This window comes from Callithrix jacchus, chromosome 13, assembly GCF_049354715.1.
Source record: "Callithrix jacchus isolate 240 chromosome 13, calJac240_pri, whole genome shotgun sequence".
Lineage (NCBI taxonomy): Eukaryota > Metazoa > Chordata > Mammalia > Primates > Cebidae > Callithrix > Callithrix jacchus.
The window spans coordinates 121,995,660-122,020,414 of NC_133514.1; the positions used below are offsets into that span (position 1 = coordinate 121,995,660).

The window sequence follows — 24,755 nt, forward strand, 5'->3', positions numbered from 1 at the left end:
ACGTCACATCTTCCTCTTGCTTTCCTGGTCAGGTGTGGAGGACTCTGGGTCTGTTCCCCACGCAGTCCCATTTGTCAGGTAGCGGTGACAACCTTGGTTCTTATTCATTTGACATCAAAGGGGGTTGAAATCTCAGTGGGAGACAGAAGTCTTCAATGCAGTCAGCAGCTTTCCCCCACCCAAAAACCTAATTCTCTCAGAAATAAAAAGTGACCTTCAGCCCCAGGTGTGGCCCTTCAGGAACAAATGGTATCGGAAGTGAAAGTCTGCAGCCGTGGATTGCTCTGTGCATGGGAGAGAGGACAGAGGGTTTCACATTCGTGAATAGTTAAAGCCTGCTTGATTCTCCGTGAGTCCCGGGTCCACAGGAGAAGCAGCCCTCCCCTGTGGGATTCTCCATGAGTCCCGGGCCCACAAGACAGCGCCTGCTGTTGGAGCACTGACAGCCGGGACCCTCCGCTCCTTCCTGGGGGCTGCAGTGGGGGCTGCGAGGCAGTGCAGGAGACACCGAGTACGCATCCTGCCTTACAGAGGTGACTGTGGAGAAGAGGTGAGCAGTGTCCCAGCATCATGATGTAGGGGTTTGCGGCACCTGCACACATCCTGGGAACCCTGGGACCTCCAAGAATGGAGCCGTGGTGTGTCCTGCAGGTGCACATTGGTGAGCAGTGCTGTGGCACCTCTTTCCAGCCTCTGTGTCCCCCATGCCTGCATCCCCCCGTGCCTTCGTCCCTAGCTCTTTGCCGAGGCCCACCCAGTCCAAGTGGCCTTGTCTCACCTGACTCCCTGTGCTGTGTGTGGACATGCGGGCACGTGCACAAGACCAGGGGTGCCTGTTTAACCCATGGCACACAGCCTAAAAAAATATGGAGCCTTCTTACTCCCTCTCCCCAGAGAGAACACATACATATATACATACACGCATACCCACAGTACCTGCCTTTTGTCACTTGAGGCATTTGAAAGGCTAGAAGGGCTCTACTTTAGGAAAAGAAATTTTAGTCTTTCTTTTCTATCAGATGGTGACTTTATATTTTAATGTTAATGCATTCTAACCGTTTTAATATTTTCTCCTTTAAGTAAATACGTCTCAAGTTTCAGAGGAGCAAAAGTATTTGATTTCTACTCCGGCCCCTCCCCAGCCTCCATGAAATGTGTCCTGTGTTTATAAATTTTTTTAGCACTAGACTGACCCAGATGGATTCTTTATCTAGGTTTCCTCCAGCAGGCAAGTGGAAAACAGGCTTCCTGGGTGCTTGCTGTTACTTCTGTGTTTGAAATATTCCAAAAATTTTACTTCATGGGGCACAGCACACTGTGGGTTTCCCAGCACAGGGTCCAGGCAGCTGCCGGGATGCTCCCACCCACTTTCCAGGATAGTCTTGAATGTGCAGCAGGGAGGATTCCTTCAAGTTTCTACCAAAGCTTGCAGGGAGTTGCTCCCACCGTCAGCAAGAGCCAGGCTTGCAGTGTGCTGCCCACACTGCCTGCCGTGAGCTGCCCTGACCATGGGGCTCTTTTGGTCCTTGCTGTTGTGAGCTCCCACAGCTGCCCAGGTCCCATCCCATTTGCTCAGGGAGGAAAGAGGGGACTTGGAGGTTAGCCGTCCCTCCCTGTGCGGCTCCTCCCTCACCACAGGGGCCAGAGCACTGCCCCATACCCCTTGCTCTCATCCCTACCCACTCCTAGCCCCAGCCCCCGGCAGTGTGTCCCAGAGGGCAGGTGCTGACACTGGGCCTTCTAAGCACAGTGCTTGGCACTGTCCTTGGCTCGGAGCCACCTGTCACTCCTCATTGGCTGGAAGACAAGTTAGAGATGGTGGTAGGCGAGCAGTGGCCCCTGAAGGCATCTCCTTCTCCCGGGACCAGTCAACGCTGCCTTGGTGCCAAATAACTTTGCACGAGAGATGAAATTCGGGACTTTTAGAAGAGATGGTACTGGAAAGTTCTGGTGACCACTGAGATCACAGAATCCTCCTTGGAGGAGGGAGGAGGGATGCAAGAGAGGGGTCAGAGGAGGCCCAGAGCTGAGGACACGGGGCTCTGGAAGCTGGAAAATTCGAGGAAGGGACTCTCCCCATGGACACCTGGATTTTGGTCCTGTGAGACTCCCGTGGAACTTCTGACCTGCACAGCTGTGAAGTCGTGAATTTGGATCATTTGAGCCATGATGCGTGGTTATTACAGCAGCCTCAGGAATCTCCTTGTGTCCCAGCCCTGGCACGACAGCCTCGTCTCACGCCTGTCCCCTTTATACTCCTGTGCTGGTGCAGATGAGGCAGCTGCACCTCAGACATGCCTGTCTCGGGCTTGCTGCCTGCACCCGCCATGGGCCCGCGAGATGGACCGGGTGCCTGCCACGTGGCATTCCCTGGAGGCTGCCGTGGCCCCCATTCATCCTGGGGACACACAGGGCAGGGGCTGCTGCTTTTTTCAGGATGCAGACGATGGGGAGTTGAGGGGATCCGGAACCAGGATGCAGACTATGGGGGGGCCATTGAGTGAGGGGTGTTGAGACCTCCAGTCGTTTCTGGCACGTCAGTGGAACCCAGAAACAGGTTGAACAAGGCAACATGTGTGAAGAGTTTCGAGCTGTCTCAAAAAGTTAAAACTTCACAGATACTTAATGCTCATAAAATATGCACGACATGTGCCTGGACTTACAGTCTCAGTACCTTCTAGCCTGGAGTGAGCTCTTGCGTAGCGTCCAAACTGTTTCCCTGAAGTTGGCACCCGTCATCCTAGCGTGGGGCTCTGCGCTCCTCTCTGACGCCCGAAGCACCTCCCACCCGTCCTTCAAGGCCCCGCTCAGCTGCTGCCTTTCCACAGATCTGCTCTGATCCCTCCCACCCCTGGAGTAAGGAAGCAAAAGATGGTGGACACAAACAAGGAACGCAGACGGCCACCACACTCGTCTCTGCACATGGATGCAGCAATGCACGTTTTTAAGCCAACTTGTGGAGTTTTCAGCCATGATGTCTTTAAGTATTTTTTCGAAGCCAGTCTTTTTCTCCTCCTTTTCAGGAATCCATGACACAAATGTTAAAACTTCTCGTGCTGTGCGGAGGCCCTTGAGATGCCAGTCCTTCTCTTGCTGTGCTTCTGAGACCGTTTCTGTGACTCCACTCCTAATACCTGTGGCGTCTTGGAGCCTAACATGTTAGTGAAACTGCTCTTATTGAATTGGACATTTGTTCAGAAAGCTCTAGGCACCTGCTACCATGGTAGGCCTTCTCCCAAAGTAATGACAGACTGCAGAATTAATGGTGGATTAGATTCCAGGAAACTAAAGGGCCAGATCCCTCCATGGCTGTGTGCAGTAGACAGATCATAAACTACACACAATACACATGACTCAGTGATGTGTGGGAACTCTCCTGTCGCCGAACAGCAGTAATTTTTCCCGTTATGTCTGCTTTGTGGTTTTTAACCAAATTGTGACTTGATCTTTTAAAATTTTCTGATTAACCAACATCCTTTAAGAATGAGTTAGTTTTTACATTGTATTATCCAATCAGTAGAAGTTGTTGATGATAATTAATGGGGAAAAAACTTACCATGTCTAAAGATTAGATCAGTAGATCATTCTTCACGTGGTCGGAACTTCAGGTGTGTAGACTGGGATTAGACTTTTCTTTCATGAAGTTGGTAGCTTTAGAAAGAATGCTTCTCTCTCCGGGCTCTACTTCCTGCCTGAAAGTTACGTTTCCTGAAGTGTTCGTGAATTAAAGTCTCACTGTAGGTGTAATTGAATGGATAAGAAGTTATCTTTTGTTTTATAAAAGACTTGTCACAATATTTCTCTAAGTAGAAAAGCTTTCTCTGTGGGGTTTGGAGTATGTAATTTGCATAAGTCATTTTGGAACATGTGCTGGCTACAGCCACGTCTCTAGTGAAGGGCTCTGGGTCCCGCCACTGAAGCTTGGCAAGTTCTGAATGCCTTGTTTTCCAAGCTTTGGGGTTTTTTTTACATGTCATTAAAGTTCCTCTTTAGTTAAAGTCTTCTGTTGATTAAAACATCTTTCCAGTTGGTATTAATTCACTTGAAAAGGTATTCCGTATTACAGTTTTTCTCTGTGAGTTCTCTGCTTCATTACAAATCACCGCATGTCTCCCTCAAAGCCACCCCTGCTTCTCTCATCTCCACCACTGGGACTCAGGGTTCAGGCCGTGCCCGGGGCCGTCCTTCCTGCTGCTCTCAGAGCTCAGGGTCATCCTCCAGTGCTCGGATTGCAGACTGTGTTCCTGCACCCAGGTCCTCATCTCCCAGAGGCAGCCTGCAGGAGACCTTCCCTGCAGTTGGCACAGCCGAAGCCATGTGGCGGGACCTCTTCCCAAGAGCAGCGTCCCCAGCTGTGCTGGGCCCTGTGGGTTGCTGGGAGGCCACAGGCCCCTCCTGTGCTTACGGCATTGGGAGCTCGGGCTTCACCCAGGTGTCCATCATGAGCTGTTCCAGCGATGCTCTTCGTGGAAAGTGCGCCAGGCCCCACACCAGGCACAGGCATTTCCCTGCCACTCGGGTCGAGTATCTGCCCTGGGTTTGGAGACCTGCAGGAGCCGTGGTCGGCCACACGGCCCTGGACAGCTCTGGGCAGCTCTGGGCAGCGTTGCCTTCTGTTCTCTTTGTTCGCCATCTCTGGAAAATGCTGTTGAAGAAAGTTAACTTTAATGGTCTCTAAGTGCTTTTAGTTCTGTTGGCAGAGAATATAGCACATCTGAGAGGAGGCCTGGGATGTTTGTCCTTTTGGACGGAAGAGAAGTCCGTTGATGTCAGGCAGTAGGATTTACGGTTAATAGAGGTTTGTTCCTTGAGACTAGAGCTTCTTAGGGTGCCGTGGTGGCCTTTTTACAGGACGTGCCGTGTCTCGTAATTTGCTGAAGCCTGTGTGTTTCTCCACAAACATCCGCCTTTGTCTCAGCCAGCTCAGAAAGAGACCCCACAGCCATGTGTGTTAGCCTCTCGGCAGGTTCTTGTGTGATCATGGAACTTCAGGGAAGGGAAGGTGCTGGAACCAGGGCTCTGAGGTCACTGGAGCCTTGTGGCGGGGCCAGTCCCCTGCACACCCCGCAGAAAGCCAGCACAGCTGCCTCTTCAGCTGCTTTTCCTCGCTCTTGCTGCTCTGCCTGTCATGCTCAGGGAGCTTTCCCGGCCTTGCTCTGTGTCCCTGCTGGTTTCCGTCCTCTCTCCCACAGCCGTCCCACCTCACTCCAGGGCGGAGCTGGGTTCAGTGTTGTTATTAGTGATCTGGGGTCATGGAAGGAGGTTGATAGAAACATTTAATTTCTGTGCATTGACAGGATATCGTAGCATCTGGTATTATCTGTATTTGCACTTTGGTAGAAATTCCAACACTTACGTATGAATTCATTTGTGTTTTTCTTTTTATAGAATTCTAAATTTTCCTTAAGATTAAAAAATATATATTTTGGTATCTTTTAAGTAAATACAAACAATCCTCAACTTATAACGGTTCAGCTTAATGGTTTTCTAACTTTACAACGATGTGCAGGTGATGGGCGTTTGGGAGAAACCACGCTTCGAATTTGGAATCTTGACTCCGCATTCTGTGGAAAGCTGTTTCTGAGTTGGCCTCGTGCGAGGTGATTCGCCAGCGGTGGGCCAATGTCGGGGGTCTTAGTGTGGAAGGCGGCTGGGCCACGTGTGCTAACTGTTTTCAGCCTGTGCTGGGCTCACCTGGACGTGACCCCATCTTGAGCCTAGGAGCCTCTGTAGTGCAGAAAACTTTTTTTGAAAGTCATCTTTTTTCTAAAAACCAGTGCAGGAAAGATAGGTGTCGTTGCCACACCGACGTGAGTCAGGCAGACAGGGAAGGGGATGGGAGCAGTCAGGGGAAGTCAGGTTTGATGCGTGTCTACGCTTCTGGCTTGGCTCTGCAAAGTGTACCTCAGGGTCTTCCAGAGAGCAGCCAGCGGACACGTGCCGGCCGCCCTGCCTCGCCAGTGTTGGCCCTCCCAGGTGGGGCGCCGCGCCAGCAAGGGCCGTGTGGGGTCCCTGGGTTGCCACGCTGGCCAGCCTGCCTGCCCTTGGCTGTCAAGTATAAAATAACAGATTTTAGCGATGCCTTCGCTCTCTCTCTCGACTAAAGCATGGTGCCGTGTTAAAGGCCGTGCGTATTTTCAGAATAGAATTTAGCGGAATGATTCCCATAGGAGGCTCGCCATCAGAACAGTAAATACAGTGATGTAACATTCTGGTAAAGCGCAAACATCAGTAACGTCTTGGATTAACCAACTGCTCTTATTAAATACCTTTAATGCCAGTGTCCCTGGTAACATGTCACTTTCACAGATCATTATAATGACCTGATGATAAAGTCGCTGCCTTAGCTAATTAACCATTGGTTAAGATGTTTCTGCCTTTTAATAATTTCGGCCAGGGTACATGTGCTGTGACTCACTGGACGCGTTGGTGCTGAGTTTGAAATTGCAGACTGGGTGAGGCGGACAAGGCGGCATCCATGTGAACTCGGGGCAGGGGGTGAGCCATGATTTCCAAGCCTCTGTAACTGACCTCAGGGCCTCGACTACTCTGAGCTGCGCCTGTCTCAGGAGTTGTGCTCCGTGGCCGTTTGTCATGGCCTGCTGCAGGGGTGAGGTCACATCTGTGTCAGTCAGCGCCCCTCAGGGCCCCATGTGGCATCCCTTGGGCCCCAGTCAGGTGGGCACGTCCAGACCCCTCCTGGGAAGCAGCCTGCGCTGGGGGGCAGGGGACAGACCGCCTGTCTTGGGGACCACATGGCTATGCCATCGCACACAGACACCCTCAACATAGGAGAGCTGTGAGCAGAGCTGCCCGCCAGCACCCCTCCGTCATGATCCCTGCTGGACATAAAGCCGTCTTCTCTCTGCTGGCGGCGGCCAAGAGGCCCCTGGCTGCTGTGTGCAGATTCTTTCTGCACATCCTCCCATCTCCGCTCAATTCAGGAGAGCAGATTCGCCTCCCTGGCACTGGGCTCAGCCTCTTTTGCTGCCACAGCAAGGCGCCGATGGCACTCACTTCCTGCGTGCTGAGGTTCCAGGAGGCTGAGGTTCAGATGTGGCACACGGCTCACCTGCTCGCTCACCCTCCCACCGCACACCTTCCGCCTCTGTTCGAGCTCCCATCGCACCACGTGTCAGGCAGGGGCTGGCCGGTGCTCACCCAAGGTGTTCAGGAGTCACCCTCCCTGAACGTGTTCCAAATTGGAGGCATGCCTAGAGCGAGCGAGCAGGCTCTTAGCGAGTGTCCCTACGGCGTGGCCACATCTCCACCCAAATTCCAGGATGGGAAAGACCAGGCCGCCTCCCAGAAAGCCCTGTCACTCGGGAGTCATGCTGTGGATCTCAATGAGAGAATTTCAAGCAAATATTCTGGTTATTCACCGTAAAATCCAACAGGGGCTAGGAATAAAGCCCCTGTTCATGTAAGGCACAGAATGAATGTAAACCCAGCCCCTGCCTGTGAAGCAACTGGGCTTGCTCCATGGATTTCCAAGAGTCTTTCACCTGAGGCTTTGTTTTAAGAATTGGTGAGTTTCAAACCCCAGAGCTCAGGCAGGAAGCAGAGTCCCACCTCTAGCCGCCACCCCACTGCATCCAGAGCCCTGGACACGACGGGAGAAGGCCTGTTGTTGGGGATGGGGCCCAGGAAGGTCTGTGGCTGACTCTTGGCTGTTTGTCAGGTGGACGACATCCTTGGAGAAGGCAGCGATGACAGCGACAGCGAGAAGAGGAGGCCAGAGGAGCAGGAGGAGGAGCTCCAGCCCCGGAAGCCTGAGGCCCGCAGGGAGCAGACCCTCGGGGCCTCAGCGTCCAGCGAGAGGAGCATGGCAGGTGGCCGGGGGCCCAGGTGAGTTTTGGGCTCTGAGGTTGAAGGTGACCCTGCTTTTGGTGGGCCGCCTGTGTCTTGTTCTTCATGCCCTCCCCTGTTCTATGTCTTGACAGCAGCGGCTTCGATTCAGCAGCCCCTGGTGGTGGACACTTGGATGCCTCCATGTTGAATCCATGTCATATTACATGTGTGCACAGGCGTGTGTGTGGTCTGCACATGTGTGCACAGGCGTGTATGGGGTCTCCACGTGTGTGCAGGCGTGTGTGGTCTCGGTGTGTGTGAGGTCTGTACGTGTGCACATAGGCATGTGTGGGGTCTGCACGTGTGCACAGGTGTGTGAGGTCTGTATGTGCACACAGGCGTGTGTGAGGTCTCCATGTGTGAGCACAGACGTGTGGGGTCTCCGTGTGTGCGCACAGGCATGTGTGGGATCTCCGTGTGTTTGGACAGGTGTGTGTGAGGTCTGTATGTGTGCGCACAGGCGTGTATGAAGTGGTGTATGCGCACAGGCGTGTGGGGTCTCCGTGTGTGCGCACAGGCGTGTGTGGGGTCTCCGTGTGTTCGGACAGGTGTGTGTGAGGTCTGTATGTGTGCGCACAGGCGTGTATGAGGTGTATGCGCACAGGCGTGTGGGGTCTCCGTGTGTTCACACAGATGTGTGTGAGGTCTGTACATGCGCACAGGCGTGTGTGGGGTCTCCGTGTGTGTGCACAGGTGAGTTCTGTACGTGTGCATGCACAGGCATGTGCGTGGTCTCCATGTGTGCACACAGGCGTGTGTGAGATCTGTATGTCTGCACACAGACGTGTGTATGGTCTCCATGTATGCACACAGGTGTGAGGTCTGTATGTGTACATGCACATGTGATCTCCATGTGTGCATACAGGCGTGTGTGAGGTCTGTATGTGTTCACACAGGCGTGTGTGGTCTCCATGTGTGCGCACAGGCGTGTGGTCTCCATGTGTGCTCACAGGCATGTGAGGTCTGTGTGTGTGCGCAGACGTGTGTATGGTCTCCATGTGTGCACACAGGTGTGTGGGGTCTCCATGTGTGTGCACAGGCGTGTGTGAGATCTGTACGTGTGTGCACAGACGTGTGTATGTTCTCCGTGTGTGCACATAGGCATGTGTGTGCATAAGCATGTGTGTGGTCTCCGTGTGTGTGCATACAGGCATGTGAGGTCTCCATGTGTGCGTACAGACGTTTGTGGTCTGTACATGTGCACACTGGCGTGTGTGGGGGTCTCCATGTGTGCGCACAGGCGTGTGGTCTCCATGTGTGCACACAGGTGTGTGTGTGGGGTCTCCATGTGTGCGCACAGGCGTGTGGTCTCCATGTGTGCACACAGGTGTGTGTGTGGGGTCTCCATGTGTGCGCACAGGCATGTTTGTCATCTATACGTGTACACACAGGTGTGTGTGTGGGGTCTCCATGTGTGCGCACAGGCGTGTATCATCTCTGTGTGCGCACAGGCATGTTTGTCATCTATACGTGTACACACAGGTGTGTGTGTGGGGTCTCCATGTGTGCGCACAGGCGTGTATCTTCTCTGTGTGCACACAGGCATGTTTGTGGTCTGTACATGTGCACACAGGTGTGTGTGTGGGGTCTCCATGTGTGCGCACAGGCGCATGTATGGTCTGCACGTGTGCACACAGTTGTGTGTGAGGTCTGCCTGTGCGCTCACAGGTGAAATGGAGTAGAAGCAGTGCCAGCCTCGGAGAGGCTGCTCCCAGCTTCAGCAGGTGAGTGGGGAGCGCCCACGGCAGTACTCCAGGTACATGTGCACTGTCTGTGGGTAAAGAAAACGGTGGGACTGCTTTTATCCGCGGAAGCAGTTCTCCCCATCTGGTCTTACTCTTAGGCTATTCTGTGGGTGAATAAACATTTCAAGAAAAGAGTGTAACTCATTCAGGGAAACCAGTTGTAAAATTGGGCCAGAAATTCCAGCAACAAATGCAGACAGGACAGGATAATATTGTTCCGTTTGCAAGAATTACTTAGAGAAAATCACTTGATTTGCAACTCTGGTTTAGCAGGGAAATGTGTGCAGTTTCTCTCAGGCAGCCACTCTGTGTTTGCCGTGTAGGAAGCAGCATTTCCCAGCTGTGTTGAGATGACATGAAATTGTTTTGGGAGAAATTTTGAAATTCCATGTTGGGCCTTGGTTTTTCCACATGAATTTTGGGGTGGTTCTGCCTGGCCGTGCCTTTCTTCACTTCTCAGTATAGACCTATTGGGCCTGTCCTGAAGCTCTGGGGTCAGGTCTGGGAAGGGCAGCACGTTGGGGACCTCTGAGACGGTTCTCCTGCCCTCCCCTCTTGGCCAAGGTTGGGCTGAGCAGGCTCCAAAGAGTCTGCTGTGGCCATGTTAGTTTCTGCAGATTTGCAGCGTGCTCTGGGTGTGAACATATGTGGTTTTAACATGATAGTTTTTTCTAATTAAAAGAAGAAACCCAAAGTGTTTCTCTACTAAGACCAGTCAGGGTGTTGCTGTGTCTCCCCATGTGGGCACCTGGTTGAGGCGCTCAGCAGGTCGGGGCCCAGACCTGTGGAGGACTTGGGGGCCAGGGCGGGAGTTAGCACCCCTGGGTCTTTTCTCTTTTTTTGCTAAATGACCTGCCCACGGCAGAACTGGTGAAACAATGGTGAAGCAATGCAGATGAGGTGAGAGAGCCCCTCTGCTTGGTCGTGGCTTCAGCGCTGGTCTCCCAGCTGCAGGAGGCGGTCAGGGCTGGACCTCTGCATTCTGGCTCCTCCGGCAGGGACGGGAATCGTCACTGTCATCACTGTTTCTCTTTATGTCTTACGGACTCAGTGGACTTGGAAGACTTTAGAATTTGATATCAGAAGAATAAAGCATCCCAAGAGTCTATTCCAATCCCGCCAAACAGCCTTCATCCTTGCCACCGGGATGGGTGGGACTCTGGGCGCCTGACCCCCGCCTGTGCCACGCCAGCCTTCGTGAATTGCCATAGCAGCCTGACTGCTGGGACGTGCATGCCCCTAGAAGGGGTGGGACAGTGGCGTCTGCGCGGCCTCCTGTCAACTGGGAGTGGGGTCTGTTTGGATTCCTATCAGCAGGGAGTGGGGTCCGCACGGCTTCCCGTCAGCTGGGAGTGGGGTCCGCGCGGCTTCCTGTCAGCAGGGAGTGGGGTCTCCACGGCTTCCTGTCAGCTGGGAGTGGGGTCCGCGTGGCTTCCCGTCAGCTGGGAGTGGGGTCTGCGCGGCTTCCCATCAGCAGGGAGTGGGGTCCACGCGGCTTCCCGTCAGCTGGGAGTGGGGCTTCCCATCAGCAGGGAGTGGGGTCCACGCGGCTTCCCGTCAGCTGGGAGTGGGGTCCGCGCGGCTTCCCGTCAGCTGGGAGTGGGGTCCGCGCGGCTTCTTGTCAGCTGGGAGTGGGGTCTGTTTGGCTTCCTGTCACATTTTTGTGACTTTGGGCTTTGGGGGCCTCATGCCTTCTTTAAAGATCAGGGAACTCCAGTTATTTCATTCCTGTTTATGGGGTATTCAGTGAGACATGCAAATGTCTTGAAATTTTTCACGTAACATTTTTGCTTGTAATTAAGTAAAATATGGTTTGAGTTTTGGGTTTATTTTTGCATGTCAAACATTCAGCTTCATCCTGATTCTTTCCCGTGTATGGCGACGCATTTTGTGCGGAAGCTGGCTCCGCTTTTTCCCATCAGTGCTCTGGTTGGCAGCACATCTTGCTGATTTCACTTGGCCAAGCTGTTCTGTAGAATCTTAATGTCACTTGAACTTGAAAACGAGTTTTAACAGAAGGGAGAAGGTTGTGTTTTTTACTTGTCTACCAAGAAGTGATTCATTCTTCTCTGAAATCAACAAACATCAGATGCCTGCTATATATGTAGCCTCCTGCCGAGCGCTTTTACTCCTTAAAGTAAATCCTTAAGATAAAAAACCAAACAAGACGTCTTCGGAATGTCCAAGGATCTTCCAGACACATCATCTCACCACCATTCCAGGTACTGAAAAGAACAGGCGCCCAGGTTAGGCGAGTTCTCCTGTGTAGGATCTGTCCCTGAGCCTGTGGCGGGGTGATGTCTCCCCTATTGGGTGATCTGCCCCTGAGCCTATCCTTTTATTCTTTCGGTGGTAGGAGGTGAGTCATTGCTCACAGAAGGCAACTTTAAAATACGCCGTAGCCTCTTCAGATTATTCCTAGAGTTCGTGGAGAAGTGAAAACGACATTGAGTTAACTGCCAAGAAACATAGCATAGCATTGCTGGGAGCTGTTATGTTGGCAGCAAGAGGATGAGCCGGTCATTCCCATGATCTGTTGACAGAGACAACAGCCGAAGACGGTTCCCTGAGTACTCAGAGATTTTAGTCCTGGCGCTGTTTCTGTCCCATCTGGTACAGTGATAAACAGGAAAGGAAAACAGCACCACGTTTTAAAGCCTTCGTTTCCTGACACGAGTGCCCAGATCCAACACTCAGCTCCTCTCCATGGGGGCGCGTGGTCAGCCATCGTGGAGACACGGGACGGCCGGCGAGGCTCCTCTGAGGTCTGGCTCCTCTTGTCCATTTGGGAGGGTTGCATGAGTTTCCTGCTCTCACAGACAGACAACAGTGAACAGTTCTCCCCAGAAACACACATCAAAGTTGTTTTTAATCTGGGGTAACCAAGCAGGATGTTCTTTAGGAGAGCGAGGAGCAGAAAAACTATTCAAAGACATAATGACTGAAAACTCCCCAAATTTAATGGAAAACATGAATTTATTCATCCCAGAAGCTCAGCAAACTCCCCGTAGGAGGAGCACAAAGGCCCTTCCACAGTGGAAGTGGAAATGCTTAGACAGGCCTGGGGCAGCAGAGGAAGTGTGAGGCCTCCACAGAGCCCATCCTGAGGCCGCAGCCGCTTCTTCTCAGACGGTGTGACCATACCCAGGCCCTGTCCAGCAAAATAGCCCTTCACAAACAAAGGCTGGGCTTTCCCAGACAGACAGAAAGTGGGAATTCACTAGCAGACCCTCCTTAAAAGAAGTTCTAAAAGAAGCTCTTCAGGCTGAAAGCAGGTGACCCAGATGAAAATCTGAGTCCACACAAACGAGCAGAGCACCAGAAATGGTGATTTAACTCTGTAAGGCAGCATGTCGCTTCTCTTTTTCTCTGTTGGTTTAAAAAGTGATACAGTTTTATATTATAAAACTCTATGGCCAGGTGTCTGGTGGCTGGCGCCTGTAATCCCAGCACTTTGGGAGGCCAAGGCAGGTGGATCACTTTAGGTCAGGAGTTCAAGACCAGCCTGTCCAACATGGTGAAACCCTGTCACTACTAAAAAATATAAAAATTAGCCAGGCGTGGTCATGCATTCCTGTAATTTCAGCTGCTCGGGAGGCTGAGGCACAAGAATCACTAGAGTCTAGAAAGCAGAGGTTGCAGTGAGCCAGGATCATGCCTCTGCACTCCAGGCTGGGCCACAGAGCAAGACCCTGTCTCAAAAAATAAAAATAAAAACAAAAACTCTTTGTATTGTTGGGCCCATGACATGCGGGAGTGTAATGCTTGCCAGTAGCAGCACAGAGGAAGGGACTGGGAGCGAAATGACAACAGGTGGTGACTTGAATTTACAGGAAGGGGCAAAGAGAACCCTGTGTGCGGAGGAGGAAGGTCCATCTAGCAATGCTCTGAGTGGAATTTACAGGAAGAGGCGAAGAGAGCCCGGAGTGTGGAGCAAAGAGGTTGCTCTTACCACACTCTGAGTGGAATTACAGGAAGAGGTGAAGAGAACCAGGACCATGCTCTGAGTGCACACTTGCTCTCCCTCCTTCTGCAAATGAGTAGTTACAACAGCGTATTACTGGGTTTGTGGCACACGTGGGTGTGGTATTGTAGCAATGAAGCACAAAGCGGGAAAGGGGCAGAGCTGCGCAGCAGCCACTTCTCCATGTCTAACTGGAATTAGGCAGCATTGAACCCACAATTGACTCTGATGGCAGGAGATAGATATATGCTGAACCCAAGAATAGCCACTAACGAAATAACTCAAAATACGTCGAGAAACAGACCATGAAAGTATGAAAGGAGAATAACCCTTGGGCCCCAGCATCACTCAGCTAACAGGAAGAGTTGAACTGGGGAACTGTGAGGGCCAGCCTGCCTCCCATTCCCTCCAGAGTCACCCCTGCTCCCTGAGACGGATGCAGATCTGATGGCCTCCTTTGGAAAGGTTGATCAGAAACTCACAAGAATGCAGCTGTTTGTCTTTTGTCTACCTGTGACCTGGAAGCCTCCTCCCCACTTCCAGCTGCCCCACCGTTCTGGACGGAACCAGTGTTTTTCTTACATATGTTGATTGATGTTTCATATCTCCCAAAAATGTATAAAACCAAGCTATGTCCCGACCACCTTGGACACAGGTCGTCAGGATTTCCTGAGGCTGTGTTACTGGCGCATGCCCGCAACCTTGGCAAAAAATAAACTTTCTAAATTAACTGAGACCTGCCTCAGATATTTGGGGTTCACAAAAGGAACCAAAATGACATTGGAAAATAATCACTTAATGCAAAAGGAAACAGTAAAGAGAAGACAGGAACCAAAACTCCGTAAGACGTGAAAAACAAATAGCAAATGGCAGTTGTAACGCAAGGGCACTCACAGATTAACATGAGTGGGTGGACCAGTTGGTCAGAAGGCAGGCATTGCATCGGTCAGCAGACCCATAGGAAAGCGGAGTGTTACCGAATATCAGAGAAGACTGAATTTAAAACCGAGTGCACCTACAAGTACAGAGGACGCTGTATAGTGAAAACCTATAGAATTGTGACGGTAAGAGCTGGACCCATCGGGAAGATGTGAGCATTGCTGGCACACGTGAGAACCACCTCAGCGGAGGCAGAAACCGTCTAAGCAAAGGAGAAGTGGGCGCGGCAAGACCGCGCAGGTTTCCCCACCACTGAGTCGTGGGGGCCACAGACCAGTCCTGAAGCTCTTCAGGGAACGAGGGAGACTCCGGAGGGTCCTGAGGAAGAGTGGGCCAGAGGACGTGCATCCCACTTCAGAGCAATGGAGGTTGCAGGGGGTGCCCCTGTCGGCATGGTGGGCTGTGGAGCTGGAGCGGAAGCAGCCGTTCTGGAATGTCCCGTGCCCATGGCCAGCTGGCTCTCAGCAAGAGTACCAGGCCCCTCCATGGGAAAGACCTGTGGGTCCTGAGAGTGGGGTGGGGGTGTTGAGGGCCCCCCTTTTTCTCCCAGCGGGAGTCTGAACGTGTTGCTGAGATTGTGGGGTGGGAAAGCCCTCTGGGTCCTGAGCGGCATGGGTAACTTTTGTGGGAAAGATGAGAGGTCAGCACACCCACGTGTTGTGACTGCATTGTGCGTGTTCTGGGTTTGCCCCTCGAGGGTGTCGGAAACGGAGGCTGTGTTCGTTCTCACTGCACACAGTGTGTGGAGCTTTGCTTTGATGGCTATACAAGCATCTCTTGCCAGAATGAGAGCCTCATGACTACCGCTGCACTGTGAACGGTCAGGAGACCTACCTCGCCCACCTCGTACTTCGGGGCTTTTTTTCTTTTTGAAGAGACAGGGTTTCACTCTGCTGCCCCGGCTGGAGTGCAGTGGCAGGATCACGGCTCACTGGAACCTCGAACTCCTAGGCTCAAGGGATTCTTCCACCTCTGCCTCCTGAGTGGCTGGGAGCACAGGGGCACCCCACTATGCCTGGCTAATTTTTTAAAATTGTTTTTGTAGAGATGAGGACTCCCTGTTTTGCCCATTGAGACCATACTGGTCTCAAACTCCTGGCCTCTAGCAATCCTCCCACCTCAGCATCCCACAGTGCTGGGACTGCAGGTGAACACCATGCCCAGTGGTGTTAAAGTGGTCTTTGGCACACCGAGGCAAAGGCTCTTGGTCGCGTGCCTTGACCATGTGATGCCAGCCACTCAGGTGCGTGCAATTTAGAATTTGGGTACAAAACTGCTGGATCAAATAGTTTTCTTAATGATTGCCCAATTATAAGTGAGGGATAGAATTTTTTTCTCGTCCTTTCTTACCGATGCATGAAGTAGCTATTCTTGCCCTAAAATACTCAACTTCTCACTTTAAGGAGCCCCAGCCTGAGGAGCAGACTCTTGGAGGGAAGGGTCGAGCCCATGGGGCTCGCCAGCTCCCTGCTGGGAAGGGTCCCTGCCTCCTCTTCCACCTGCAACACACACTCAGATTCATTCTAATGCCATGAGATTGCTGAGGAGGAGAGCATGACAGCATCCACACCCGGAACTGCTGCATGCATTCCCGGCCGCTGGGGCCCTCGGGGGCCTGGGTCTCAGGCGCAGCCCCTGCGGAGGTGCTGCTGGCTTTCTGGGCCTGGGCCCAGGCCCGCTCTCAGCAGCTGACCAGCTCTTGCTGCCTTCTTTCCTTGACAGGGCCCAGCCTGTGTTGTAGGTGGTTGGACTGTTGGGTCCCCGCTCATCTGGTGGCTCCCTGCAGGTCCCTGTGAAATGCAGGCTTTGCCTACTTTAACCAGGCAGCCCCACGCCACCCTCACGCCACATTTCACTCTAGAAATTCATTGGAGAAATAAACCACCCTCCGCAGCTGTCCTGACATGTGCAGACCTGGCCACCCCAGCATGGGTTTTTAGTGACGTGGTGGCCTCACTGTGTGCAGAGCTGATCTTCCCTCTTCCTGCAGCCACGGAAACCCTGTGGCTATGGATTGCTCCTTTCCCACTGGATTAGATGCTGGTGTGACACGATCACCCATGTATTCACCACACTGACAGCTTTCTGGTGCTAAATTGTGCACTGTGACAGCCCAGTGTGTTTGGAAAACAAATATGGGTAGGGGGCAGTTTACATATGTATTCTTCTATTTGGATTCTTGCCTTATTCCACGTTAAATCTGAGATAAATGTTTGAGCTTTAAATTTTCTCCAAATTAAATCTGTCAATATTTCTCTACGGAGCTGTGCAGCTGGTTGTGTAAACAAAATACAAACATTGCATGTTATGCTGAGGAAATGAAGCTGGTGTCGGTTATAGACATTTACTCACTGTGGCATGCAGCTGTCTTTAATGTTTGAGGTAATTTTTAATTACTAAAATTCATTCATCTTGTATTTTTAAATGGCACACTACAATCATCGTTTAGCCGAGAATAAATGTTTTGTGCCATCTTAGCGGAGCGCTCGCGTACTTCATTATGGAGCTGGAGGCCCACAGAGGCTGAGGGCACAGCGTTCTCAGCACCAGGAGGGACCACGCGGGGCCTGGCGGGACCCACGGAGAGAGGGGCACTCCAGCCCAGGCTCTGTGACCCCTCAGGGTAGAAACCATTGACCTGCCCCCAGACATGCAGCCTCACGCAAGGCCTGGCCCTGTCGCCTGTCAGCCACGTTTTCCCAGAATATGTGGAAAATGTTTCTGTGAGCATTCTCGCCAGCATCCTGGGGTCCAGGTTCCTGTCTGTGAGATGGGAATGGTGGTGCCAGCCCACTGGGTTTGTTGTGAAAATCGAAGGAAGAGGCCCCCGGTACAGCTGGTCCTCAACCCACAGCATCCTCAGCTGTGGATCCATAAGAAACTTCGCAGCAAGCACTCTGAGCGCCTGTGGCCACCTCTTCTCACGGCAGCGACACGTGTGGCCACCTCTTCTCACGGCAGTGACACGTGTGGTCAGAGGCCTGAAGTCATCAGTAGCATGTTGGTGCAGGAGTGCTGTGAGCTCTGTGTGTGTGTGTGAGCCGTGTCTGTGTGTGTGAGCTGTGTCTGTGTGAGCCGTGTCTGTGTGTGTGAGCTGTCTGTATGAGCCGTGTCTGCGTGTGTGTCGTGTCTATGTGAGCTGTGTCTGAGCTGTGAGCCGTCTGTGTGTGTGAGCTGTGTCTGTATGAGCCGTGTCTGTGTGTGTGTCATGTCTGTGAGCCGTGTCTGTGTGTGTGAGCTGTGTGAGCCGTCTGTGTGTGTGAGCTGTCTGTGTGAGCCGTCTGCGTGTGAGCCATGTCTGTGTGAGCCGTGTCTTTGTGTGAGCCGTGTCTGTGTGAGCCGTCTGTGTGTGAGCCGTGTCTGTGTGAGCCGTCTGTGTGTGTGAGCTGTCTGTGTGAGCCGTCTGCGTGTGAGCCATGTCTGTGAGCCGTGTCTTTGTGTGAGCCGTGTCTGTGTGTGAGCCATGTCTGTTTGAGCCATGTCTGCATGAGCCGTGTCTGAGCTGTGTCTGCATGTGTGTCATGTCTGTGTGAGCCATGTCTGTGTGAGCTGTCTGTGTAGGAGCCGTGTCTGCGTGTGTGTCGTGTCTGTGTGAGCCGTGTCTGTGTGTGTGAGCTGTGTCTGTGTGAGCCGTGTCTGTGTGTGTGAGCTGTCTGTATGAGCCCTGTCTGCGTGTGTGTCATGTCTGTGTGAGCCGTGTCTGTGAGCTGTGTCTGAGCTGTGAGCCGTCTGTGTGTGTGAGCTGTGTCTGTATGAGCCGTGTCTGTGTGTGTGTCATGTCTGTGAGCCGTGTCTGTGTGTGTGAGCTGTGTGAGCCGTCTGTGTGTGTGAGCTGTCTGTGTGAGCCGTCTGCGTGTGAGCCATGTCTGTGTGAGCCGTGTCTTTGTGTGAGCCGTGTCTGTGTGAGCCGTCTGTGTGTGAGCCGTGTCTGTGTGAGCCGTCTGTGTGTGTGAGCTGTCTGTGTGAGCCGTCTGCGTGTGAGCCATGTCTGTGAGCCGTGTCTTTGTGTGAGCCGTGTCTGTGTGTGAGCCATGTCTGTTTGAGCCATGTCTGCATGAGCCGTGTCTGAGCTGTGTCTGCATGTGTGTCATGTCTGTGTGAGCCATGTCTGTGTGAGCTGTCTGTGTAGGAGCCGTGTCTGCGTGTGTGTCGTGTCTGTGTGAGCCGTGTGTGTGTGAGCCGTGTCTGTGTGAGCTGTGTCTGCATGGGTGTCGTGTCTGTGTGAGCGGTGTCTGCGTGGGAGCCGTGTCTGTGTGAGCGGTGTCTGCGTGTGTGAACCGTGTCTGTGTGTGTGAGCCGTGTCAGTGCGTGAGCTATGTTGGTGCGTCTGTGCAGGGCTCTGCAGCAGGAGCTGAGGTAGCCCCTTCATGGGCTTCATTCGAGTCCTGTGGCACCCTGGCAAGGCACGCTGGCTTTTCTGAAGGTGTCCTGCTATCGACATCATGGCTGTGTGTTTTAATCAGCCTTTTGAGGGGAATGCTGTGGCGTATTTCTAAACTTCAAACAGAAAGAGTCACGGCTGTTTCCCATTCTTTGTGTTTCTCTTCCTGCTTCTAGAACTCTTGTCTTCCATGGACGGCTTCCCCACTTGATTTTAGGAAGAAAGGAATTGTTGGAACTGGTTCTTCTGTCTCTCACCCTCCCCCTCCTCCCCCTGCTTGTCTCCAGGGTCCCTCCTGGCCAATGTCGGCCCCATCTCCACTTTCTTTGGGGGACACTGCCCCTGCTTGCTCAGTGCCCTGTCTGTCCAGCCCAGCCTCGCCACGAAGGAGGTGACCACACCTGCCGACCCTGAGGGCCTGGCCTCATATGGGAGGGGCGAGCTGGGTCACCAGACTCTTAGGGTCGGGCCGCACACTCCCGAGGCCCCGTGAATACTAGGTCCTGGCCCGGCCTCTCCTGGACTTAGTGACCATCCCACACTCGATCTGAGATTGCGCTTTGGCATTCCTGTTCAGCCATGACTGTCCTCCTCCCTGAGGTCAGCGCTGTGCACCGCTCAGGGAGCCCCGAACACTGCCTCTGTTCACAACGGTCTCTTGTCCAGCCCTCGACCTCAGGCGATCCACCGCCTGGGCCTCCCAGAGTGCTGGGTTTACAGGCGTGAGCCACCACACCCAGTCTACTCCGCTCTTAAATGATGGGATACATTGCTGTTTAGGAAAGGATCTTATGAATCCAGGGGTCCCAGCATGTCGTGGAAGACAGCAGTTCTCATCTTGCATGGCAGGCCAGGGAGGGAGGAAAGGAGGGAGGGGCTGTCATCCTGCAGCCCAGCGTATGCCACCTGGACAGGACTTGGAGGTGTGGGGCCCTCGTGTGCCTCTCACACTGTGTTCCCTGGACCATAGACGGTTGAGTTCTCTGAACAAGCTCGTCGTGACTGGTCGGCGGTGGGTGCCAGCCCTGGGTTCTCTCATGTTCCGTCGGTCTGTCCGATTGGCTACTGCTTTTCCTTTTGTCTCAGTGCAGTGTGGTCTTTCTTGGCTTCAGGTTATTTCTGTGCTGTGGTTTGTGCACGTTAGCCTCGAGCATGTGTGCTACATGCGTGCTATGTATGCACGCAGCTGTATCATATGTAGTGTGTCACATTCATGTTAGCTGCATTGTATCTCCGTTAGCCAAGAAAGTATTTTTAGGGTATTCACATATGGTGACTCACTCATTTCTCTCGGTGGTTTTCAGGACTGTAACTGGAGACTGGCATGGCCCAGTTGCCCCCATCAGGCCGTGTGCCCTTCACCAGGCTTCCGTCGTTAAGGGTGTAGCTGAGGTTCCTGGGCGCAACACCGGGAGGTGGGTGTCCAGGAGGACACTCGCAGGCTAGTGTTTCAGTGCTCTGGGAATCTCGTGGGTGTGTCCGTTCAAGTCAGCCACTGTCACTGGAACCAGGTGCATCTGCAGTGGCTCATAAGTAAAGGCTAGTGGCATTTGCTGGTTATGCAAAGGGCTGGTGTTCTCTTCGCTTATTTTTTAGGGTGACCATTTTAGCAAGACCTGAGGAAATGAGAATTTCTGGATTGCAGCCCCTTGATGACCTGGGAGGTGCTTGTTAGCATAACTGACTGGTGACTTCCTGTCCTGCCCTCACACTCCCGATCTGAGGTTTCCAGCAAGACCCGTGTGTTTATGAGCTGCTGGAACACCTGTTTGCAGATGGTGAGGAGCCACTTTGTCATTGGTGTCCTCGTGTATAACAGGCCGGTGGCTCTGCTGTCCACGCCTGTGTGGCGTGGCCCCAGGTCTGGTGGCCCATGTGCATCCTTGACCAGAGAATTCTGCTGTGTCCTGTGTTAAAACCACAGAGGCCCCTTTCCAAGTACAGACCCCGCAGTCACCCGGCGTGTGTTTGCATGCCCTGGACATCTCACACCATGCTTGCTTCTCTGCAGAGGCCACAAGAGGAAGCTGAACGAAGAGGATGCCGCCAGTGAGTCCAGCAGGGGGTCCAGCAACGAGGACGAGGGCAGCAGCTCTGAGGCCGACGAGATGGCTGCGGCGCTGGAGGCGGAGCTGAATGACCTCATGTGAGCACAGGCGGCAGGCAGGCGGGACCGAAGCCATCCGGACCAGCCCGCGGTCCACGCGCTTTTTCCCGAAGGACATGTATATTTGCAGAGCTCCACATACAGAAACACATTATTTTACAGAAATAGGTGTTTTTAAGAAGTTTTACTACAGGAAAGTCTACTTTTGTAAGTGACAGGTGTTAAAGGGCCGGGCGTGCTGTGCCAAAGATCTTAGCAGAGCCTTGTGGGGCCCAGGCTCGCCCCGCCTGCTGTCTCTGTGAGGGTGGGTCGGTGTGTTTTCCTGCGTGGCCCACTCTGGCCCCGCCTGCTGTCTCAGTGAGCAGTGGGTGGTGTGTTTCCCCCAGTGTACCAGAGCACATTCTTTAGGGGAAGGCTTCAGGGTCCCTCAAGACATGGACAAGGACTTTAAATGGGACAGCATGTGTGCCAAGTGCCGAGCCCCACACAGTCATGCCTGGAGCACCTGCCACTCCCACCCAGGGGACCCATTTCTGGGGAATGGCGCAACTCTGGGCGGCCTGGAGCTTCCTGTGCAGGGTCCATGCCATGTGGTCTGGGCAGCCACCCTGCCGTCCTCCCACTGGCATCCTGGCGAGGGGGCGTTGCTTTTGCTGGGCAGCCTTTTATGTGTTAGATCTGATGTAAAGTTTCTGTAAATCTATTTCATATCTGACCCACCAGACGGATTTTTCTTTCATTTAATAAAAATCCTTTTTGTAAATTATCTTCTTGTGGTGTGTGGCAGCGGTGGCACCTGGCTTCTCCCTTGCTGGGATCCAGCTCCTGAGCTGAATGCTTATGGGGCGTGGGGTAGGCGGGCTCTGAGCTCGTGGTGGGTTTGTCTGCGTGTGACCAGGGGTGGCAGTTTAAACAGGAGAGGGTCTCACTCTGGCTGCTACTCTCCTTTGTGTGGGAGGAATTTTTCCACAGATCTCACTGAAACATTAAAAATCCAAGAGACCATTGTTGTTTCTAATTATTAGATTTTTACAAAACTTAACCCTGAGATGCCCAAGAAAGCGCTTCTGTTGGGAGCACGTTCACAGGTGGAAAGTGGGGCTCCACCCTGGGCTGTCTGCTCCCTGGGGGTGGTCAGAGTCTGGCTCGCAGCCCCTAAGAGAAAGGCATGCAACAGCTTGTGTGTGTCTGCAGGAGGTCAGGCATGTGGCGGTCTCTCTCTCTTCTGGTCATGCTGCCCTGAGAACCCTAGAGCAAGCAGCCTCAGTCGGCAGCTGGAGGAGGAGGGGACGTGAGCCCAGGCTGCTATCAGTCCTGCCAGGACCCCTCGATCTCACAGCCTGGGCTGACGTCCCCTCCTCCCGGCGTCAGTCCCGCAGTGTGATGGGCTCAAGGCTGCACCTTGAGGCTGTGACCCTTCTCCAAAAGCACTCTCCCCTGTGTTCCGACAGCACCCTTACCTGACTGCAGCTCGGGATGTGGCGGGTGTGATGGACGTCTCCGTCCACAGGATGCAGCTCTTGCAGGACCTCTGGGCTCAGGCTGCTTCTGCTGGGTGTGGGGCCTTCCCGTGGGGTTCCCAAGGGAGGTGTCCTCAGTGGATAGAGGACCCCAGGGGTCCTTGTGCTGTCATCAAGGTATGGTGAGATGGCAGCAGAGGAAAGGCAGCGTCTCCCAGCAGCGTGCCAGCCCCAGGTGACTGAGGTACTAACCAGGTTATTTGCAGGGCCGTGTGACAAGGCAGCTTCACCACCCAGCCCACCTGTGGGTTCTCCAAGGTCCGAGCTCTGAGGAGGCCTCAGGGCAGCAGGCGCTGCTCAGGGAGCTCCTCCTGTCCAGGGAAGCAGGATGCAAACTGGACCCCACCTCAGGTTCACTTTCTCTGCAAGCAAGTCAGAATCTAAGATGAATTGGACAGAAAACAAAAATAATGTACAGGTTGATATCCCAAAGAGAGCATAAAATTCTATGGTTTATAGGGGCACAAAACGTGCAGGGAGTGATGTGCTGGGTGGGGGCCAGGGAGGCCAAACGAGGCCTCTGGGGAAGGCTCGGGGACCCTCCTCTCCATCCACAGGGGTTTCTCAGGGGACCCCTCCTCTCGCTCCACAGGGGTTTCTCAGGGGACCCTCCTCTCGGTCCACAGGGTTTCTCAGGGGACCCTCCTCTCGGTCCACAGGGGTTTCTCAGGGGACCCTCCTCTCCCTCCACAGGGGTTTCTCAGGGGACCCTCCTCTCCACAGGGGTTTCTCAGGGGACCCTCCTCTCCGCAGGGGTTTCTCAGGGGACCCTCCTCTCCCTCCACAGGGGTTTCTCAGGGGACCCTCCTCTCCACAGGGGTTTCTCAGGGGACCCTCCTCTCCGCAGGGTTTCTCAGGGGACCCTCCTCTCCACAGGGGTTTCTCAGGGGACCCTCCTCTCCGCAGGGTTTCTCAGGGGACCCTCCTCTCCGCAGGGTTTCTCAGGGGACCCTCCTCTCCCTCCGCAGGGGTTTCTCAGGGGACCCTCCTCTCCGCAGGGGTTTCTCAGGGGACCCTCCTCTCCCTCCGCAGGGTTTCTCAGGGGACCCTCCTCTCCGCAGGGTTTCTCAGGGGACCCTCCTCTCCGCAGGGTTTCTCAGGGGACCCTCCTCTCCCTCCGCAGGGGTTTCTCAGGGGACCCTCCTCTCCGCAGGGGTTTCTCAGGGGACCCTCCTCTCCCTCCGCAGGGTTTCTCAGGGGACCCTCCTCTCCGCAGGGGTTTCTCAGGGGACCCTCCTCTCCGCAGGGTTTCTCAGGGGACCCTCCTCTCCGCAGGGGTTTCTCAGGGGACCCTCCTCTCCCTCCGCAGGGGTTTCTCAGGGGACCCTCCTCTCCCTCCGCAGGGGTTTCTCAGGGGACCCTCCTCTCCGCAGGGTTTCTCAGGGGACCCTCCTCTTCCTCCGCGGGGGTTTCTCAGGGGACCCTCCTCTCCCTCCGCAGGGTTTCTCAGGGCTTGGGCTAATTCTACCTGTGGGGAGTCCTGCTCGGTCCGAGTTGGCGCCTTGTACTGCTCCTGGTCAAGTCCCCTCTGACTTTTTAGGTGTTAGTGATGCCCTGCAGGGCCTCATTGAACACAGCGTGGAAATATAGATGGGACTTCAAGGGCAGCAAGAATGGGGACCCCTCTGCTACCTATTCTGGCCTAGGGGCGGAGAGGACAGGAGGAGGGTGGCTGGGGCCTGCTGGCGGGAGGGGCCAGGCATTGTGTAGCTTTCAGTACCTACCTGGCCCCCACGTGGGTCTGGTTCCGGGAGGGGCCCAGCCACGTCCAGCTTTCTGGACCAGCCTGACTCTGGGTGCTCTGCCCAGTCTGAGCATCTAGTCTCTCATATTATCAGCGAGTTGATGATGTGTTTGTACCCCCGCCCTGTGTGTCCTAAAAGATGGTTTGTTTGGTTTTTTTTTTTGAGATGGAGTCTCCCTCTGTAGCCCAGGCTGGAGGGCAAAGGCATTTGCATTCCCAGAAAAGACACAAACATCCTCCAGTTGTGCGAAAAGCATCCCATTTCATTCCCACTTCTTCGGGCAGGAAGATGTGGAGGGAGGGGTCAGCCGATGAGCGTGGGGTTTCCCTCAGAGGGGGTGCAGATGTGGAATTAGGCTGTGCTGATGATTACACAACTGAGAATGTACTGAAATTCCACTGAATCGTACACATTAAAGAGGTGAACTCATGGTATGTGAATTAAAATAGTTTTTAAGAGTAAATGACCACCTAGTGACCCAGCGCCCCGTGTGAGAAACAGGG

The 24,755-nt window shown here is 53.6% G+C and overlaps 1 protein-coding gene across 11 annotated transcripts in view; it reads left to right on the forward strand.

Moving 5' to 3' along the window:
- Window positions 1-21,750, forward strand: part of CTDP1 (CTD phosphatase subunit 1) — a 71,022-nt gene extending 49,272 nt beyond the window's left edge. For 4 of the 11 annotated variants that reach the window (XR_004733119.3, XR_004733122.3, XR_004733123.3 and 1 more), the window contains 4 exons: window positions 7,682-7,848; window positions 7,944-9,575; window positions 20,477-20,658; window positions 20,892-21,750. Coding sequence is in view for 4 of the 11 variants with exons in the window: in XM_035271410.3 (XP_035127301.2) it covers window positions 7,682-7,848; window positions 20,892-21,030 (306 nt within the window). In the remaining 7 variants the exon portion in view is untranslated. The remainder of the gene's footprint in view (window positions 1-7,681; window positions 7,849-7,943; window positions 9,576-20,476; window positions 20,659-20,891) is intronic. The other 7 variants (XM_035271410.3, XM_017963566.4, XM_078348300.1 and 4 more) reach the window with 3 other exon arrangements.
- Window positions 21,751-24,755: the final 3,005 nt, after the last annotated feature.